This window comes from Artemia franciscana, chromosome 5 (genome assembly GCF_032884065.1).
Source record: "Artemia franciscana chromosome 5, ASM3288406v1, whole genome shotgun sequence".
NCBI classification, from domain to species: Eukaryota; Metazoa; Arthropoda; class Branchiopoda; order Anostraca; family Artemiidae; genus Artemia; species Artemia franciscana.
The window spans coordinates 56,197,140-56,219,527 of NC_088867.1; the positions used below are offsets into that span (position 1 = coordinate 56,197,140).

The window sequence follows — 22,388 nt, forward strand, 5'->3', positions numbered from 1 at the left end:
TCAATCAAATGAATTTAAGTAAACAGGTAAAAAAAAATTAGTAGAACAAAGCACGGCACAATTGCTGCGATATGAAACTCAATGGGTCCTAAACATAAAAGAAAATATCTACATAAACAACAAGGGTAAACGAGATTATTTTTTTTATATATATAATGCACACAAACTAAAGGACCATAGCATATTTAAGGGAGAAAAATGAAAAAGCTATTGAGTTTTTACATTGAGCTATTTACAGTTTTAACGAAGGCTGGCACCAAATATTTTTCGTAAAACTGGATATCTTTATTGTAAACTGGTGCAAATTTAGACATGGGCCGCTTTTGTAGCCTTTCATTCCATAGTTTTTCTCGATTGTGAAGAATAGGAAACAGTATCTTAGTACAAAAATTCGTCATCGTTTTGATAACTGACTACTTGAGCGTAGTTCTTATTCTAAGTGTGCCTTTTTGAGCCAACGGGCTTAAAGTACATTTTCTTTCTTAGAAATTACCCTTTGGCTCATTTTTAGGGATAATATTCTGTCACTCTGTGAATTTAACACTGGAAATTCATCAAGTATATTAGTGAAGTGACAGTATAAAACAAGACAACCATACTATAATACAAGGCTCGTAAGAGACGGCGTCATTTGAAGGATATTGGATCTTGGTCAATCAAGTTAGAATCTTAACTTAAATAGAGATTTCACCTTGGGTAAGTGGGCTATAACAATATGATACTTAGGAACCTGATCCTGATTAGTGCATTATTTTTTACTGACAAATCGGAGCAGAACAAGCAAAAAAAGGTCACAATAGTAGGCTACTTGATCACCCATTTCAATTTAGTCGCAACATAAAAGATAAACGATGCCCTAGACGGTAAATCCTTTTGATCAAAAACTTCCGTCAATCGATTGACTAAAGCAGGATTGACCGTCTAGGAGCCTGTTTGACACTTGAGTCAAGCGCTGACGGTGATTAATAGAAACTTTGAATGACTCAATTATTTTCATCAAAAACAGTGTGTTAGATTAGCTTTGGTCGTACTGAACGGTTGACTGAAGGTTCGATTGAAGGTTGATTGAAGCACACGTCAATCGATTGGTTCTTAGATATATTGCAATAAATCATTTTTACATGATAAAGACCCCAATTGGAAAACAACCCTGATATACGAGGAGTAGAAATACCTTACTTTCCAGAGGTACGATTGTAAAGAAGTGCCATTCGAACGTACTTATTAGATCCAAACTTAATAATAAGGCCTTAAAGTCTTTAAAATTGATGAAGTAAAAAGGTCACAAATTTCACTTTAAGTCCATAGAGATTGATCTTTCTAATTTGATTCAGCTAGTTTTTTTCTTGTTATTTCTTTTTGCTTTTTTATCTTCCACTTTTATTAAACCTGCAGTTACACCAAACAAAGATTATTTTTACCTTAGTGGAATATTTGGTAAAAACTTTAGCCGTCTATATTCTACATTAATTCTTTTTATCGAAAGGGATATGATTAACATATGAAATGAATCCCTTAAAAATCTTTTAAGGGATTTTAAGGGAGGTTTTAATTAAATTTGACATTGTAGTTTGCTAAAGAGTGCACTAATGACTAATCACTTTAATGTATTTTTCTGGTATACCATACAAGGATAAGACCTTTGCTAAAGCTCTTCTATCAACAGAATCAAACGCCTGCTCATCAAACAGTTCGTGGTAACGAACTGTAGTAAGGAGCGACCCGGCTCAATAGTAACCAAAACTCTAAAAAACAGAATTTTGATACCAATAGTTACATCAAAAGAATCGCATTTTAATGCTGATTTTAAATATATAAGTTCCATCAAGTTTAGTCTTACCCATCAAAAGTTACGAGCCTGATAAAATCTACCCTATTTTAGAAAATAGGGTGAAAATAGGCTGATTTTAAATATATAAGTTTCATCAAGTTTAGTCTTACCCATCAAAAGTTACGAGCCTGATAAAATCTGCCCTATTTTAGCAAATAGGGTGAAACACCCCCTAAAAGTCATAGAATCTTAATGAAAATCACACCATCAGATTCAGCGTATCAGAGAACCTCATTGTACAAGTTGCAAGATCCTATCTACAAAAATGTGGAATTTTGTAGTTTTTGCCAGAAGACAAATCACGGATGCGTGTTTATTTTTATTTATTTTTTTTCTTTCTTTTTCTCAGGGGTGATCGTATCGACCAAGTGATCCTATAATTTTGAGAGAGGGCTCATTCGAACGGAAATGCAAAGTTCTAGTGCCCTTTTCAAGTGACCAAGAAAATCGGAGGGGACCTAGGCCCCCTCCCACGCTCATTTTCGGATCAAAATTCTGAGATAGCCATTTTATTCAGCATGGTCTAAAAACCTTATAACTATATCTTTAGGGACGACTTACTCCCCGACAGTTCCCGTGGGAGGGGCTACAAGTTGCAAATTTTGACCAGTGTTTGCATATATTAATGGTTATTGGGAAATGTAGAGACGTTTTCAGGGGGATTTTTGGCTGGGAGGGGGGGGGGGGTGAGAACAGGGGGCTATGTGGGGGAAATTTTCCATGGGGGAATTTGTCATGGGGGAAGAAGATTTCCATAAAGGGGGCGCAGCATTTTCTAGCATTATTTAAAAAAACAATGAGAAAATAAATATGAAAAAGTTTTTTTCAACTGGAAGTATGGAGTAGCATTAAAACTTAAAACGAACAGAAAATATTACGCATATAAGGGGTTCACCTCCTCCTAATACCTCACTCTTTACGTTAAAGGATTTTTAGTAATTTCAACTATTTATTCTACGGCCTTCGTGATTCAGGGGACAAAATTTAAGCTTTAATGCAAAGAGTTATTGACAAGGTATAGACGAGTGGGCGAACCTTATGATATACGTGATAAAAAAATACGAACATAGAAGTTTGTTACGTAAGCTAATTCGTAAGTTACGTATATCTTTTATTAATAAAAACGTTCGTAAAAACTAAAAGTTCTAGTTGCCTTTTTAAGTACCCGAAAAATTGGAAAGCAACTGGGCCTCCTTTCCCTCCTTTTTTCGCAAAATCATTCGATCAAAACTATGGGAAAGCCATTTAGCCAAATAGATAAATATGCAAATTTCGCTTTAATTATTCTGCGGAGAGCCGAAATCAAAACATGGATTAACTAAAAAACGTTCAGAAATTAAATAAAAAAATAAGTTTTTTTTTACTGAAAGTAAGGAGCGACATTAAAACTTAAAACGAACAGAAATTACCCCATATATGAAAGGGGTTGCTCCTTCTTCAACGCCCTGCTCTTTGCGCTAAAGTTTTTACTGTTTTATAAGGTAGAGTTGAGAGAAAGAGCCAAACTTTAGTGCAAAGAGCAAGGCGTTGAACAAAGGCGTTGACATTAAGTTTTAATGTCACTCCTTACTTTCAGTTAAAAAAAACTTATTTTTTTTATTTAATAACCTATAAAACTGAGGACCAAAGGTTTTTGATAACTCAAGCACTTCTCAGTCATTAACGTACGAGTAAAAATTTTTTATTCTGAAGGAAAAAGTTTGTATTCTATGGTATTCTGAAGAACAATAAATTCTAAAGAACAGTAAAGTTATTTTTGTAAGCTTGTCAAAGTGTATCAACTTTTTCCAGATTGATTTGGAGAACAGTAAAGTTTCTACTTCTCTCTGTAATGTGTGACTTTCTCTGTGATCATTTCACAATCCCTTTAAAATCCCTTTTTATCGAAAGGGATATGATTAACAAGGGGATATGATAACATAAACGATGATTTTTAAGCAGTCAAGCTAGAGGCTTTTCAGATTTTATTGTCAAAAATTTAAACAGGATAGCAAAATTAGCAAAATGCCCGAAATTGCGGCAATATTTCTGACAATACTATAGCAGGAGAGCGTTCTGGGTACACGTGGGTTTCAACCCCTTATCCCACTGGAAACAAGTTCCGGTAAATGGAAATAAAGTGTGTAAAAGTGTCCGGTAAAAGTGTGTTTTTTTCATTTATTTGGTATTTGTCTCATATCTCGTTTCTTGTTTTATGATTAATGCAGTAATCATTCTCATTTTGTACGATAAGCAATATGCTTAAAGTTATTTCTATTAATAAATAAATAAGAATACATCTTTTAAGACGTTAGAAAGCGCTGATGGCAGGGCAGGACTTGTAAATAATTAAATAAAAAAAAACAGGTTTTTTTAACGGAAAATAAGGAGCGACACTAAGACTTAAAACGAACAGAAATTATTTTGTATATGAAAGAGGATGCTTCCTCCTCAACAACCCGCTCTTTACGCTAAAGCTTGACTCTTTCTCTTAACTCTGCTTTTTAAAACAGTAAAAACCTTAGCGTTAAGAGTGGGGCGTTGATGAGGAAGCATCCCCTTTCATATACGAAGTAATTTCTGTTCGTTTTAAGTTATAGTGTCGCTCCTTACTTTCCGTAAAAAAAACTTGTTTTTTTAAAATTTAATTTCTGAACTTTTTTGAATCAATGCATGTTTTGATTTTGGCTCTCCGCAGATGAATAATTAAAACGAAATTTGCATATTTATTTTTTTTGCTAAATGGCTTTCTCATAGTTTTGATCGAATGATTTTGAGAAAAAAAGGAGCGGGGGAGGAGGCCTAGTTGCCCTCCGATTTTTTGGTTACTTAAAAAGGCAACTAGAACTTTTGATTTTTTTACGAATGTTTTTATTAGTAAAAGATATACGTAACTTACAAATCAGCTTACGTAACGAACTTCTGTATTCTCATGTTTTATTACGTATATGAAGGGGTCAGTACCTCGCTCTTTCCACTAAAGCTTAAATTTTGTCCCAATTTCTTAAGAATGACCCCTGAATCACATAAACCATTGAATAAATAGTTGAAATTACTAAAAATACTTTAGCGTAAAGAGCGAGGTAATAGGAGGAGGTGAGCCCATCATATGCGTCATAATTTGTGTTCGTTTTAAGTTTTAATGCTTCTCCTTAATTTCAGTTGAAAAAACTTTTTCATATTTTTTTTTCATTTTTTTTTAAATAATGCTAGAAAACCCTGCGCTTTCTTCATGAAAATTTTCTTCTCCCATGAAAAATTCCTCCAAAGAAAGTTCCGCCAAAATATCCCCCTATTCCCCCCCCTCCCCAACCTAAAATCCCCCTGAAAACGTCTGCACACTTCCAAATAACCATTACTATATGTAGGCACTGGTCAAAGTTTGTAACTTGTGGCCCCTCCCACGGGGACTGTGGGGAAGTAAGTCGTCCCCAAAGACATAGTTATAAGGTGTTTTGACTACGTTGAATAAAATGGCTATCTCAGAATTTTGATCTGGTGACTTTGGGAAAATAATTAACGTGGGAGGGGGCCTAGGTGCACTCCAAGTTTTTTGGTCACTTAAAAAGGGCACTAGAACTTTTCATTTCCGTTAGAATGAGCCCTCTCGATAGATTCTAAGACCACTGGGTCGATACGATCACCCCTGGGAAAAAAAAACAACAAAAAACAAACAAACAAATAAACACGCATCCGTGATCTGCCTTCTGGCAAAAAATAAAAAATTCCACATTTTTGTAGATAGGAGCTTGAAACTTCTACAATAGGGTTTTCTGATACGCTAAATCTGACGGTGTGATTTTCGCTAAGATTCTATGACTTTTAGGGATTGTTTCCCCCTATTTTCTAAAATAAGGCAAATTTTCTCAGGCTCGTAACTTTTGATAGGCAAGACTAAACTTGATTAAACTTACGTATTTAAAATCAGCATTAAAATGCAACTCTTTTGACATAGCTATTGATATCAAAATTCCATTTTTTAGAGTTTTGGTTACTATTGAGCCGGTTCGCTCCTTACTACAGTTCGTTACCACGAACTGTTTGATTATTAGATTCCTATGAAGACCCTTGGTTTTGACCCGAAAACTATTTCTTGTAAGCTTTAAAACTGTTTTAAAGTCATGAAATTCTTCCTTTATTTGCTTTTTAGGGGGGGGGGGTGAGAGTTAGTATACTGAAACATATATGAGGTTCTTAGAAACAAAATATATTAACCACACCTTTTAAATTAACTGATATACAGTGTGAAAAAAATGACTGTTGGCTAACGTTTTGTGCCGGCATAAGGGGGCATCCACTTTTCATCAAAAGGTGTGTATTAAAGAACGTTATGTTGGCCAGACAGTTCCGTCACGCTTGGCACAGTTTCTTTTTCGCTTGACGCAGCCTGCGCCATGCTTAGCACACCTTCGTCACGGTTAGCACGTGCCCCCTGATATACGTGTCTGAAAGTGGGTGCCCCCTCAGTTCTCAAAGCAATTGCATAAAGAAAATTAGATTAACACTGGGCTCCAATTTGAGAGAAAATACTTTACACATTGAAGGTTGAATTGCTATCTTAGGAGCTTTAACCAGCCTTACAGTACAGTATATCAGCCCCTGATGGACTTTATTTCAAGATGCTCCTTTTAGTTTGGCAACTGAGTAGCTCTTATAGTTTAATTTACAAACTAAAATGAAATAAATACCTGGTCTTCATACGATACATTTGACCAGACAAAAAATCTTCCTTCTGCTCTAACAATAATGTCACCAGCTCCTCTAATGGCCTTATGTATCCATTTGAAGTTGGGGAAGGGATTGCCATCAGCTTTACATTCGAGTCGAACTGACCCTCCAACGGAAGTTAACAGTTGGTTGTTACTTGCACCTTCAATCGTGACTGACGTCGGAGCATCTATATTGATAATACAGAAATATCAATGGTAGTTAATCTACAATCCTGACTGTCGGCTTTGATTGTCAAATTAAATAAAAAAAAAAACAAGTTTTTTTAACTGGAAGTAAGGAGCGACATTAAAACTTAAAACGCACAGAAATTACTTCGTATATGAAAGAGGCTGCTACCTCATCAACGCCCCGTTCTTTACGCTAAAGTTTGACTCTTTCTCTCAATTCTTCTTTTTAAAACAGTAAAAAATTTTACCGTAAAGAGCGGGGCGTTGATGAGGTAGCAGCCTCTTTCATATACGAAGTAATTTCTGTGCGTTTTAAGTTTTAATGTCGCTCCTTACTTCCAGTTAAAAAAATTTGTTTTTTTTTTTAATTAATTTCTGAACGTTTTTGAATCAATGCATGTTTTGATTTTGGCTCTCCGCAGAGGAATAATCAAAACGAAATTTGCATAGTTTTTTTTTTTGCTAAATAGCTTTCTTGTAATTTTGATCGAATGATTTTGAGAAAAAAAGAGCGGGGGACGAAGCCTAGTTGCCCTCCGATTTTTTGGTTAATTAAAAAAGCAACTAGAACTTTTAATTTTTTACGAATATTTTTATTGGTAAAAGATTTACGTAACTTATAAATTAGCTTACGTAAAGAGCTTTTGTATTCTCATGTTTTTATTACATATATGAGGGGATTCGCCCCATCGTCAGTACCTCGCTCTTTACACTAAAGCTTAAATTTTATCCCAATTCATTAAGAATGACCCCTGAATCACAAAAGCCGTAGAATAAATAGTTGAAATTACTAAAAATACTTTAGCGTAAAGAGCGAGGTATTAGAAGGAGGTGAGCCCCTCATATGGGTAATAATTTCTGTTTGTTTTAAGTTTTATTGCTGTTCCTTACTTCCAGCTGAAAAAGCTTTTTCACATTTATTTTTAATTGTTTTTTTTTTTTAAATAATGCTAGTAAATCCTGCTCTCCCTTCATGGAAATTTTCTTCTCCCATGACAAATTCTCGATGGAAAGTTCCCCCAGCATATCGCTCTTTTCTCAACCCCTTCCCCAACCAAAAAAATCCTCCTAAAAACGCCTGTATACTTCCAAATAACCATTACTATATGTAAGCACAGGTCAAAGTTTGTAACTTGTTGCCCCTCCCACGGGGACTTTGGGGGGGTAATTCGTCCCCAAATACATAGTTGTAAGGTTTTTCGACTACACTGAATAAAATGGCTATCTCAGAATTTTGATCCGTTGACTTTGGGAAAATAATTAGCGTGGGAGGGGGCCTAGGTGCCCTCCAATTTTTTTGGTCACTTAAAAAGGGCACTAGAACTTTTTATTTCCGCTCGAATGAGCCCTCTTGCAACACTCTAGGACAACTGGGTCGATACGATCACCCCTGGGAAAAAAAACAAACAAAAAAACAAATAAACACGCATCCGTGATCTGCCTTGTGGCAAAATTCCACATTTTTGTACATAGGAGCTCGAAACTTCTACAGTAAGGTTCTCTGATACGCTGAATCTGATGGTGTGATTTTCGTTAAGATTCCATGACTTTTAGGGGGTGTTTCCCCCTATTTTCTAAAATAACGCAGATTTTCTCAGGCTCGTAACTTTTGATTGGTAAGACTAAACTTGATGAAACTTATATATTTAAAGCCAGCATTAAAATGCGATTCTTTTGATGTAGCTATTGGTATCAAAATTCCATTTTTTAGAGTTTTGGTTACTATTGAGCCGGGTCGCTCCTTACTACAGTTCGTTACCACGAACTGTTTGATTATCAACAACAAGAGACTGCCACAATTCAACGACACAAGTCTTTTTCAATCCCAGTTTACAAGGACATCTTTGGTTTTTTAATACAATTCTTCGTGTCGATTCGGATTTTCAGATTGTCAACAAAAGTGTAAATAGACCCTATTCAATGAGTATTCAGAGACACATAAAAGGTGTTTATTTACAATCATGACACTCAGTTAGAATGGTCGGTTTGTCCACAAGATGTACACTAGGCTGTTGTTTATAATCTAGGAGATTGTCAACAAGTAATATTTTGGCATTATTTCCCAATGGAAATCTCCGTTATTTTCGTTAATGATTGAATTTGGCACTAAGAACCCTAAATTGCCTGTTGAAACCACTAAACCTTTTACTTTCACTAACTCATTTTGCTTATTTTCTGCACATAGATTGTGCAGATTGTGCTCATATTCTTAAAATTTTACTTTTATACCTCATTAGACCCTGAGTTTGAAAAGATTGTCTATTTGGAGGCAAATAGAAAACGATTTTTCATGATAAGTGTACATGTGGAAATTCGTTCAAGAGCAAAAGTAGAAAAAGGTTTTTCATAAGGAAGAGATTTTTTAATCTAACTTTTTGAGGCTATCGCAATAGGTTCACATCGAAAGGACCGTCTATTTGGAAATAAATAGAAAACATTTTTTCAAGATAAATGTAGAACTAGAAGTTAGTTCAAGGGTATAAGTATCCGAAGATTTTTCATAAGGGGGAGGGGTTTTTGTGTCTAAATTTTTTGAAATAATCGTAATAGGCTCAAACGGGAGGGACCATCTATTTACGGTAGGCGAATAGAAACTGTACCAAAATGGTAATGTTGGTAAACAAGTGTACCAGAATGAATTTGTTTACGGTTAGATGCGTCTGGAGGCAGAGCTGTATCCAGGATTTTTTGGGGGGGGGGGTCAAACTTCCTAAAACACCCCTGGATATGGCCCTAGCTGTTTTTTCATGGGAAAAAACCTTCCTAAAAATAGTTTTTTTTTATTCCAGTTAGAGACGTACGCAAGGGGAGAGGAGTTTGTGGTCCAGAACCAAACAAGATCCTAAAATTTCTTGAATTTCTTGGCACTTCTCATACAAATATCTGCTTTTATTATTGACCTCTATCCCAACTCCCCTTGACCACAATAGCTCTTGCTGAGAAACATGTCTGAGAGAGAATTTTCCATAGGTAGCTAAAGTTGGACAAAAAAAACAAAACAAAAAAAAGCAAAAAAAAAAAAATTCTCATTAGTTTGATTCGTTCTATGAGTATGAAAATGATAAGATTAGACGAGTAAACTTTCTATCTGAGGGAAAAGCTATATAGTTACAGATAAGTATTAAATAACCAAAGTATGATATATATATATATATAGATATAGATATGTCGGTTGCTTTGAGAAAGGAAGCCTAGTTAATTAAAATGAATCCAGTCAGTGCCTTAGATTCACATAACAAGACAAATTAGATGGTACAATTGAACTGATTTACAAAAGATCAAGAAGTAGATGACCTTAACAAATTAATTATGTTGAAACAATCCTTGCATTGACAACATACTTGATGAAAGGAAACATCAAATTGATGTATGAATCTGCAAACCTACGTAATCTCAGGAGAAATTCAAAGAGGACTTCTGTTTCTATGAACATTTGGAAATGAGATAAATAATGTGTCGTCAAGTACCAGTACGCACAGTCCTGACCTGGGTACAAAGAGGAGAGGGGATAGACAAAACTAAGTAAATGTTATTGGGAAACTATTTCAAGTTCAAAGAAAACATAACCGTGTTATGAGATATTCAGGATTTACAGATCAAAGTTATTTCGGTAGAAATTAAAAGAAAACGTAACCTACCAGTACAAACAACAAAGACCTTGGGATATGGGAGGGTTGTAGTTAGAATCATAAATCACTTTAAAACAGTAATAAAAACTAACACGCAGTTGCGTCAATTCACGAAAATTTAGAAGGGGGCAAAATACATTTTGGAAGTCTAGGGAGGGAAGACAAATAAGCTTTTATAATGTAAATACACCAATGGGGGTTCCCAATCAGATTGCACCCTAAAGGGATTATTTCTCAAAATCTAAGGGGTAAAAGAAATGTAGGATGCAAATGCCCCCTGCTACCCCCAAATTGACACCTATGTTAACAGTATACTGAATATCTAACTACGGAGGATGGGGGGAGGCTTCCTAAAATAGTAAATTTTTACCAAGCTTTTTGGCATGTTTGATTCAAACAATCAAAAAAACCTACCTTCTTTTTACCACACTCCCGAAAAATAAATTCCTACACAGGTGTCTACTATGGCTACACAAAGCTATCGATGTAAAGTTTTACAATGAACACACCACTAAATAATTCGAAAATAAGAATTTTGATTTAATACAACTTACATTTGACTTCAATTTCAACTGTTTTTGGTGCAGAAATGCCCATAATGTTTCTTGCTTCACACGTATATGACCCACTGATACGTCTGCTCAATGGCTTTAGCGTCAATGTTTCTTGAATTGCGAGGGTCTCAGTGTTACCGGCTTTTTTCCAGACAATCGTGGCTGGTGGGTTGGCATCGGCAACGCATCGCATGGTAGCTGATAATGTACCTTCCTCTAGATCTCCAACGGGTGTATCGACGAGAGTGACAGTAGGAATGTCTGTATTAAGAAACTGTTTTAGAGGTTTTCCAGTCAAGCGACGATAATTAAGAACAGATTAGGGTTGCAAATGTTTTTTTTTTCGTTTTTTCACGATAAAATATTCTTTTTTTATATATACGAATAAGTCACTTTCGGACTAGAAAATTTAATAGCAATATTTTTTTAATATTAAAAGAATTTACTTTTCCCTTATTATTTCAAAGTCTTTTTGCAATCTGTTCCGCATGGCAGTACTGTTGAAATTTCTCCGATTTGGGTACATAGTAACTAGCTATTGTGCTTGTAAACATAAATTGTGATAGATGGCTAGGACTGTATACTGAACTTTTTTTTAACAAAAGAACTTTTGTTCAACGGGAGGAGACAGGGGACTAAAGGGTCTTTTTACCTACATTTTTGAAACCAATTCAAGAGCCGGAGAAGCCGTTTTAAGTTTTTTTTTTGGAGAAATAGTCTTCTTACCCGCAACTCTACGACCAACCAATGAGCAGGAAAAATATTTTCTTGAATGGGGAATGGAAGGGGTTTCACACCTGGCACAAATCCTTCCAATGGATCTCCTTTAGATTCCACCAAGAATCAAAACCAGACCCTTTGAGGACGGTTACCACTACGACCCTTATAATTTTCTGAGCTAACTATTCGGCAAAGTTTTTTCTACAGGCTAACAATCTAACGAAAGAAGCCATGGACTATAGGTGGCTTCTAGCAGACAACTTTCAGCCTCATTCCAGACACCGGAAGCAAACATTCTCATAATAGGCAGCTGTAACGTCAATGGTGTCACGCAAAAGTGTCGTTACTTACTTCCTTGACGCAACCTCAGAGAATCCTAAACAGAAATAAAACGAGAAAACACTAGAAATAGAAGAAAAAGATACAAGGTACGTCAGAGCCAGTGAAACAAGAAATATTTCAGCCGTGATCTCGACTTACCCGGCCTTGGCGTACAAAGAAGAATAAAAATTTAGAGTTAAACATCCACCGAACCATTCATTATCCTGTTATAATAGGTGGTGAGATTTTATACATATGTTTTCTATTGTTATTTCTGCATTAAGGTTGATTGAGCAGAGGTCGTCATCGAAATATTTAGACTTTTCTGTCTTTTTTCACTTGCTCTGATTTAAAAAAAAATGCTCTGATTTAAATTTTTTTTTTCAATCGTTTTTTGTTTTGTTTTCCCGCATTTTCTTATTTTGTTATGCTTGGTCTAAAAAATTATTTAAAATAGGGACATTAAGGAAAACCTTAGCAGCAGGAAAGATCACGGCTATATCCCTCTTATAAGAATTTTTCATTAATAGAATAACACTTACAGTGCACATTCATTCCTGTGGCCACTTCTTTTTCTCCATTTTCATATGCTTCATGCATAGCGACACACCTCAGCTTCTTTCCATGATCATCTCTACCAAACCGATGCTCCAAAATGGAAGACGAGGACCATTTTTTTGAGGCGCCAACTTCTGGTGCATCAGTTTGATTCGTTCGAAACAATTCACGATCCCCTAAAAATCAAGACCACGTCGTAAATAAACATGGAAAATTGTTTGAGACATTTATTTTCTTTTTCCGGTTGAAGATGAGTTTACATGTTGCAACTGTCGCTCTCAGTTTGGAGCGACATCTGAAATAGTCAAGACACAACATTTCTTGCTCCAAATTGACATTTCAATTTTAAATTGTTTTATGTCGCTGGGGCAAGTAATAAATTCGAGATGCCCGTGGAGGGTGAATTCAAGCGTCTGAATAAAGTCTCTCTTATATCCATCCATCTGAAGGAGTTCAAAGGGCAAGATAAATCTAACTCTTCTGTTCTGATTTGACAGAAGCACTCTATTTTCTGAAATTTTGTGTTTCTATCTCTTAACCATTGATAATCAAGTAAAGACTAAAGTTTAACTGAAAGTATTAGGATAGTTTCACTTGAAAAGACATCAAGCCAATTTAAAACCCGATCAAGCACTTTTTAGCTCTCTTAGTCATTTCTATGAGTCTGAGGAAAAGCTCTTTTAATTCTAGGATTTCCTAAGTAGACAATGCAATAAGTAGCCAAAAATATTTATTTTGTCTCCAAAATATTTACTTACAGAAAATAAAAAAATACAAGACTAATAACAGGTCCAAGTAACAGATTAAAACCTTCAAACACATAAGGGTTACAAATAGCTATTTTCTTTAGATTCGCCTGTTGTTTTTACGGTTTTAAGTTGTTTCCCCTCCCTCATATCTAAAGAAGAAATAGTGTAGCCTATATACACATATACACTACATAGTTATCAGATGGTTTAACCCCCCCCCCCTACCCACCGATGGTGAGTTTTAAAGCAAATGTCCACAACTGCTTAATTAAATGGTATCTATACAAGTGCAAGGTTTGTCTACCATCATCTATGAAAGATTCAGAAAAATTTGGGCTTTACCAAATGATAGAACCATGTCTTAGGCCGTATCCAGGGGAGGAAGGTTAGAGGGATTGAATCCCCCCGTCGAAATGTTTGTCCGGTTCGTAAAAACGCAACAAAAATGAATATAGGCAAATTATTGATGCATTTTTTAAAGCTTTTTGCGAACACCCCCTCCCCAGAAAAAAATCTGGATACGACCCTGACCGTGTGTAGTTGATTTAGTTTTTAATTATCGCTCAATAAATTTCTGCATGCTTGCGCGACGCACCTTAGTCAAACAGTTCGTGGTAACGAACTGTAGTAAGGAGCGACCCGGCTCAATAGTAAACGAAACTCTAAAAAACGGAATTTCAATGCTAAAAGATATATCAAAAGAATCTGATTTTTATGATGATTTTAAATATATAAGTTTCATCAAATTTAGTCTTTGTCATCAGAAGTTACGAGCCTGAGAAAATTTGCCTTATTTTGAAAAATAGGGGGTAACACCCCCTAAAAGTCATAGGATCTTAACGAAAATCACACCATCGCATTCAGCGTATCAGAGAACCCTACAGAAAAAATTTCAAGGTCCAATCTACAAAAATGTGGAATTTCATATTTTTTGCCAGAAGACAAATCACGGGTGCGTGTTTATTTGTTTGTTTGTTTTTTGTTTTTTTTTCCCAGGGGTCATCGTATCGACCAAGTGGTCCTAAAGTATTGCAAGAGGGCTCATTCTAACGGAAATGAAAAGTTCTAGTGCCCTGTTTAAGTGATCAAAAAAATTGGAGGGCACCTAGGCCCCCTCCCACGCTCTTTTTTTTCCCAAAGTCAACGGATCAAAATTCTGAGATAGCCATTTTGTTCGGCATAGTCGAAAACTATAGTAACTACGTCTTTGGGGATGACTTACCCCCCACAGTCCCTGGGGGAATGGCTGCAAGTTACAAACTTTGACCAATGTTTACATACAGTAATGGTTACTGGGAAGTGTACCGACGTTATCAGGGTGATTTTTTTTTTGTTTGGGTGTGGGGTTCAGGGGAGGGGGCTATATGGGAGGATCTTTCCTTGGAGGAATATTTCATGGGGGAAGAGAAATTCAATGAAAAGGGCGCAGGATTTTCTAGCATTACTATTAAAAAAAAACAATGAAAATATAAACATGAAAAAGTTTTTTTTCAATTGAAAGTAAGGAGAAGCATTAAAACTTAAAACGAACAGAGATTATTACGCATATGAGGGGTTCTAAAAATACTTTAGCATAAAGAGCGAAGTATTTAGGAGGAGATGAATACTTCGCTCTTTATGCTAAATTATTTTTAGTAATTTCAACTATTTATTCTACTGCCTTTCTGATTCAGGGGTCATTCTTAAAGAATTGGGACAAAACAAGATTTAGTGTGAAGAGCGAGGTATTAACGAGGGGACCAACCCCTGCATATATATAATCAAAATATAAGAATATAAAATTTTGTTACGTAAGTTAATTCTTAAGTTACGTATATTTTTTACTAATAAAAACGTTCGTTAAAAATTAAAAGATATAGTTGCCTTTTTAAGTAACCGAAAAATTGGAGGGCAACTAGGCTTCCTTCCTCACCCCTTATTTCTCAGAATCGTCTGATCAAAACTAAAAGAAAGCCATTTAGCCAAAAAAAAAATTAATATACAAATTTCATTTAATAATTTATGTACGGAGAGCCAAAATCAGACATGCATTAATTCAAAAACTTTCAGAAATTAAATAAAAAAAACAAGTTTTTTTAAATGAAAGTAAGGAGCGACATTAAAACTTAAAACGTACAGAAATTACTCCGTATATGAAAGGGGCTTTTCCTCCTCGACACCCCGCTCCTTGCGCTAAAGTTTGATTCTTTCTCACAACTCTACTTTTTAAAACAATAAAAAACTTTAGCGTAAAGAGCGGGGTGTCGAGGAGGAAAAGCCCCTTTCATATACGGAGTAATTTCTGTTCGTTTAAAGTTTTAATGTCGCTCCTTACTTTCATTTCAAAAACTTGTTTTATTTATTTAATTTTTAAATCTAAAGCTGCAAATTTGTAAGTGTAAATGGCACTGTAAATATATTGTATTTACTTAAAAATGTTCAAGTAAAATAGCGTTTTTCTAAAACGCGCTGCTTTTTTGGAATATAAAGAATACAATTATGTCTTGATCTGCTTTTTTCATAACGTTTCGTGGGAATATTATTGACCGACAGGTCCCCAGTCCGTCGGTGCCTCCACACTTTAGCCATTCTTTCGCTAGGCATGTAGCTACGGAATGTTGCCACCGCTTCACCACTTTGAGGTAGTGTGGTCGACTTCCCAAGGATACACTAGAGACGGAGATACAGCTTCGGTGACCCAAACCGCACCATAGCCGTGCTAAGAGAGGGCCTCGGCTGTCATCTTGATTCCCATCTAGGTAACCCCAGGCAGAAGCGAACCCTCACTAAAAAGGCGCTATACTGCAAACCCCTCGCACACTGGAAGAAGAAGCGAGGTGGACAAGTCAAGACCTGGCTTAACACACTCAAGGCGGACCTAGAGCCGATTGGTGGTTTCCGACGACACGGCCGAAGATGGGACAAGCAGTGGCTTGAAATATGTGCACCACACACACACGACCGAGCGGCTTGGCACTCAACCGTCTGCCAGATCATAGCGCCAGGGAGAGCTGAAGAGCTTGTGTCCTGAAACAAGTAAGTAAGTAAGTAAGTAAATTATGTCTTGATTAAGGTGCGGTTTTTCTCCGGTGAATAAATTTTAGATTTGATTAAGAATACATTTAGTTTAGAGCATTCAGATAGTTCTAATATATCTTTAAGATTCTTTCTTTATATCTTTTCTCTTCTTTTATCTTATCTTTTTATTTTATCTTTTTTAATTTTTTATTTTATCTTTATCTTATCTTTTTATCTTATATCTTTTAGTAGTAATATCTTTTATTGTTCTTTATATCTCTCTTATATCTTTTAATATCTTTAAAAATGATATCTTTCAAATTCCTAGAAAAAGTATGTAGTTTCTTGTATTAAACCATTTAGAAATCAGTTTCCAAAGTTGATTTTATTTTTTAGCTCATCTATCCTTTCTATCAATTTAAGTTAGCATGTTAATTTTCAAGACAAAAACTTGCATTGCTGAAAAATTACAGTAATTAAAATCAGTAATTTATCAAACCAACTACTTGTTAAATCGACAAGTATAATAAGGAAGCGAAAGTCTAACCAAAAGCTTACCATGTACTTACCAATGAACCACCGGATTTTAGGTGGAGGGTTTCCAAATCGACTTATACATTTGATTTTACTCTGAACACCAGATTGAATAGTTAGGTTCATGCGCGGGAGCACCAAAGTTGAGTTCAGCTCCATGTGCAGTGTTGTAGGTGCAACTGCAAAGAAGTAGTACAAATAAAGAATGAATAGATAGATATAAACTAAAATAAACAAACTCACCATAGAAAGTTTGTTTTATGAAACAAACCTTAGCTCCCTTTGTCTAAACGAATTTAATTGGTCTAAGGTTGCATGGATGCTAAGGCACATAAGCAAATTTTTTTTTCGGGGATGGGGAAAATAATAATAGAAAATTTTAAAATGAAAGTTTAACAGTACCGTAAATTAATACAAATGATATTAAATAAATAATAATTAATATATACGAAAATAAAATTTTTAATAATATAAAATTAATTTGAATCAGAAGTGCCCAGAATTTTCGAAAAACTTAGAATTTCTTGGAACTTGGGCATGAATCCCTCCCCTCCCAACTTTGTATGTCCTTGTTCCTGTTATATTCAAGAACAAAGCTTACTCAGGACCAGAGCCGTGTCCATGACATTTTTTGACAGGGGGGAGGGGCGTTTTCTGTTGAAAAAAACTTTGAATATACACCTAAAACATGTTTATATGGAGTTTTGCTGCATTTTTTTGAGTCGGACAAAACTATGAGAGGGGTTCAAAATCCCTACCCTTCCCTTTACTGGATACGACTTTGTTCAGGAGCCTGAAATCCTGGACCTGTGTTGTCCTGCGATTTGCGCCAAAAGGTACATCTCTTAGCACTTGAATGTTTTTGAAAAGAAAGTAATTAGAGAAGATTGATTAAGCTTTAGGATAATGAATGACTTCGTGACTGAAAATAGAAATCTATTACGAAGAAAGTCTCTTAGCTCCAGCTTGGATTTGTTTTCATCTCCAGTAAGCTATTTACAAGCTGTAGATCGCTTGTGGTAAATAAAAAGGTGGTATTTCATACATTTTATCGGAAAGCAAAAGAACTAAACAGTTTGTTTTGATGTTTTTTTATTGTTTTTTCTTGTTCTTCTTTTTTGGTATTAGGTGTCGTCATTTCTAAAAGAAAAATTTTCCCCGACATTCCAAAATTTGACCGGTAATTCTTTGATTAAAATCTCAAATTTCTAACTATTTTCAGAATAAGAAAAAAGAGCATAATAAATTTTGAAATAAAAAAAGAGATGAATTTGATAATTTTAAGAACCAAAGATGAACATTTGTTGGAATTACTTTAAGAAATGTTATGAACGCACTTTAAATAGCTGTAAAGGACATGGATCAGAGTTATAACATAAATTCTACAGGAGAGTGGAAGGACTAAACAGTTTTCTTCGATGTTTTTTTTTTCCTTTTTTGGGGGTGAGGTTAGACCACCAAAAATTTGCAAGCTACTCTTTGATTTGGGTTTATTGTTTATAATTCTGTTTTTATCTGGTATTTTATTTTAGTTTTTAGTTTTTCCAATTTGAGTTTTGTTTCATTTTGATATCCACGTTGTTGGTATTTGTCATTTATTTATTTCATTCTCTTTTTCCAGGTCTGAACCGTTCCTATATTCATTTAGAAAATGAGAGCTTGATTTTCTAAGACTTTCTCTAATATTGTTGGGGAAGGAAAACAATTATTTTCTCGAAATATTCGTTTTTGTTGCATTCAGTATTCTCGTTAGTCTTATAAAACCCCATTTTCACTTTTCTTCTCTTCTGTTTTTTTTTTTTTTTTTTTTTTTTTTTTTTTTTGTGATGATAAGCCAATGTGGTTTACGGAATTGTCTTGTAAATTTACAGGAGTGGGATAATTTAAAAGTTGTTTTAATGTTTCTTTGTTTTTTTGTTGTTTTTTTTTTTGTGGCTGGGGAATTTAGATGTGACTGTTTGTAAAAGTAAAAATTTCATCTATTTTTAAATTAAAAAATCAAATTTTCAACTTTTTTTAGAGGAAGAAAAGAGAACACAATAAATTTTGGAAAATAATTTAACTATGTTAGAAATTCAAGAAGACAGAAGAAAACGAGTTAAACCAACCCAAAAACCAAACCAATAGGCATTATAAGATGTACAGTGTAACATTTTGAGCCAACCCATGGGCATTGCTTTCTATAAGATGTAACATGTAACATTTTGAACTACCGTATCGGATATGGGAAAAGTTTTCCAATTTTCATCGTTCCACTGGGTACTACAACGATGGTATCAGTAAGCCTACATACAGACGGGAATCTACTTTTTCTTTAAAGAAGGACACATTGATTGATGGCAACATGGCACCGTCTCATTAATCGCCTCTAGTCGCAGTTGCCATGGTCGCAGTAGCCAGGCAAAGAGACATTCTCAAAGTAATTTCTTGCCTTAGAGATGCAAGAATAATGCTGAATAATGATCTTGTAAATCTATCCACAACTTATAATGGCAATTTTTGGGATAACATAAACAATTTGCATGAATCTAAAAAGATCGTCAAACGTATCATGAATGGCACCCGAGAACGGCAATTAAAAGAGAAAGCACTATCTTGTCGAAATAACTGCCCGCGGGACGATAGTTTGTGTTTCTTTAAAAGTAATGGGGGGATCTGGGGAAGGAGGGAACGGGGGAAGGAGGTGGACATGGAGGGTTAGTCCCTTCAATAATTCAGAGAAAATTTTTTATATATCCCATGCTTCTTGACTACCTAGATATGGATCCCTCTGTCCCCCTCCTTCCAATAAAAATGCTGAAGACTCGCCCATGACCCATAGAGATCGAAAATTTGTTTTTTCCGTTATCAAAAGATTTCATTTCTATTGAGCTACCAGAGGGTCATATTCCAAAGCATAGCTGTACCACCCTTTGCCGTTTTGTTTTTTTGCCTATAAATTCTGTTACACATTGTTGAATGTTTTGTCTTCACTTCTCAATTTTATTTGGTTTAAAATTTGTTTTCTGGTATTTTAGGGACGCAGGTAAGGGGGGGTTGGCCTCAGGGATCAGACCTTATCCCAAAATATTAAATTGCCCAGTTTTTGGATACTCCTTATTCAAATTATCGAATGAAATTTATTTTCATTATTATCTGATAGCTCCGAAAAATATCTCTGTGTGTGTGCCTGTGTTATATTAACACTTATTTACATGGATTGATAGCTTTCCAAAAAAACAGTTACTACTTTTCTAGGGCATCACTAAATTACATCATTATTCTTACTAAGTAATAATTACTAGGCTGAAGATTTCAGGTCTGAAACCTTCAGTCCCGTTTTAGTCCCCAAAATGAGCTGTTTATCCATGTGTTTTCTTGCTCTCAAATATATTTTATTCTTATCGCCCCCTCTTCTCCACTCAATAAGTCACTTATTGGTCCATCTTTATTTTATTTAGAAACTAACGTTCATTGGAAATGTCAATATAAAATTAAAATAATATATATTTAAATGTACAGCAAAACTCATTCTTAAAAAAGAAGAAAAAAGAAATGATCGGTAGAAATTTTTCATTTCCCTATAAGACAAACCTGTTTGGTCCACAGGAAAATCAGGAGAATACTCGTATGTCAGAACTTTTCAGATTTTTGGGAGTAACATGTTGCTGTTGTGAAAAACTTGGGGGGGGGGGGGTATCCGAAAAGTCCTAGGTCCTTGGAAGAAGTCAGTATCCAGGGTTAGCTCTTGGCTGTTCAAGGGGAATTGAAAATGCTTCAATCCCCAATCACTTTAAACTGTCATGACACGCTTCTTAATTGAGCGTATCAAATGACGGAAATAGAAACGGTTGAGCTGTAAATTTATTGTAAAAGCCCTCTTTGTCAGGGAAGTGAGTAAAAATCTGTCGGCTTAAAGACCACACATGAAAAGCTCAGACTTTTGCCAATAGCACCCGAATATAAAATTTACACATGGTTTACAAAACATTCAGAGTGAGGAATTATACACTTTTGAAAATAATATACGCCAGGCGACACGTGGTGGATCGGCATTGGTATTAGCCGAAGAGGCGCGGTATTGAAGAAACATGGTACCTATGAGGCAAAGAGGTATGGAGGGATAAACTTTTACAACTTATATCGTAGGGCAAATGTGGTACGCATCGCATAACCTGTTGGAAGTGTTGAAAACCCGATAAGGCATGGTGGAGCAGTAGCATTTCGGGTTATACTCTAAGTGGGGAGAGTAAGCAACCTCTAGGTTCAAGTTGGCTGGGTTGTGGACACATGTTAATCTATTTTATTTGTTTAGAAATCAAGGTTTTCTAAGGTTTGGAAAAAGGGAAATCATTTTAATCATAGTTCTAAAAGCTTTGTTCTTCTAAACCCCTGGATGACATCTGGGCTTCTCAAAATCTAGAGAAGGAAAAATACCCTCTCAAAGGCTTATAAGTCCAAAACACTTTCAACAAGTGCTATTCGTCTTTTTAAATTCAAAATCTAAAGGAATATATATATATATATATATATATATATATATATATATATATATATATATATATATATATATATATATATATATATATATATGTGTGTGTGTGTGTGTGTGTGTGTGTATGTGTGTGTGTAATTCCTTGTGTAGGATTAAATGAAAAAAATAAGCTATTTTTAACTTAAAGTAAGGAGCTACATTAGAACTCAAAACGAACAGAAATTACTTCGTATATGAAAGGGGCTGCTCCCTCCTCAACGCCCTACTCTTTACGCTAAAGTTTAACACTTTATCTCAACTCTACTTTTTAAAACAGTAATAAACTTATAGCGTAAAGAGCAGGGCGTTGAGGAGGGAGCAGCCCCTTTTATACGAAGTAGTTTCTGTTCGTTTTTTTTAAGGTCACATTGATTTTAAGGTCACATCTCAGTATTTTAAGCAAACGGAAACATACTTTTCCCGGATCAATTTTGAAAATTCTTTTTCACAGCTTGATCCTATCTTATGTTTCTTACTTTTCAAAAGTATGGATGTCAACCTTTCCTCCACTATCAAAATCACTTTCTGAGTTTTACAGTAAAGCTAGAAACCACATTCAGGAAACAAATCGTTCATGAGCTATCCAATTACTTGATCTCGAGTCACTGTATATTCTTTAGTGTGCATGTTTTACTTTTTGTCACCTTCATGGTGACCTCCCCCAGCACCTACAATTTCCATTATCTTTCACCTCTGATCAGAATAATTACAATCTTCACAATTCAAAAAATCATATTTAAGTTCATTTTACTCCTTGTGCAAGATCAGATTTTAATCCTTTAATGGCGAGTCATATTGTATGGAATATGTTGCCTGAATCAGCTCGAAGAAGTCACTCATTCGGTTCGTTCAAAAAAATTGTTAGAATTCTTTGACATCTTAGAATTTATTTTTTTTTTTTATTTATTTTTAGCTTTTTATTTATTTTATTATATATATATATTATTATTTTGAGTCTATCTAGTCTACTTAATTAATTTAGTCTATTCAATCTATTTAATTTTGTTTTCCATATTTTTATTTCATTTGTATTTTCTCTTCTTCTCCTTTTTGCTTTTCTCTCTGTGAGTAAGTCATTTTTTTTTCTTCTCTGAGCTAGTGACTC

At 35.0% G+C, this 22,388-nt stretch overlaps 2 protein-coding genes across 3 annotated transcripts in view; both read right to left on the bottom strand.

The window, feature by feature from the left end:
• The window catches only part of LOC136027618 (esterase FE4-like), a 191,316-nt gene that overhangs the window by 134,014 nt on the left and 34,914 nt on the right, over positions 1 to 22,388 (bottom strand). The window lies entirely within an intron of this gene.
• Positions 38 to 17,285, bottom strand: LOC136026803 (cell adhesion molecule 3-like). Its single transcript, XM_065703502.1, has 5 exons — positions 16,806 to 17,285; positions 12,475 to 12,666; positions 10,892 to 11,152; positions 6,499 to 6,707; positions 38 to 88 (listed from the first exon to the last, which is right to left on the bottom strand). The coding sequence occupies exons 1-5, from the start codon at positions 17,014 to 17,016 to the stop codon at positions 38 to 40; spliced, it is 924 nt and encodes a 307-aa protein (XP_065559574.1). The 5' UTR covers positions 17,017 to 17,285.

Bases quoted from the DNA above. Each gene is read 5' to 3' on its own strand.
- LOC136026803 (XM_065703502.1), bottom strand. From the start codon at position 17,016: ATGGTGAGTTTGTTTATTTTAGTTTATATCTATCTATTCATTCTTTAT. The intron at 12,667-16,805 runs GTAAGTACATGG...CTTGATTTTTAG, and splicing joins TAAAATCCGGTGGTTCATTG to GGGATCGTGAATTGTTTCGA. The intron at 89-6,498 runs GTATTTATTTCA...TTTTATGTTTAG, and splicing joins ATGTATCGTATGAAGACCAG to GACCCATTGAGTTTCATATC.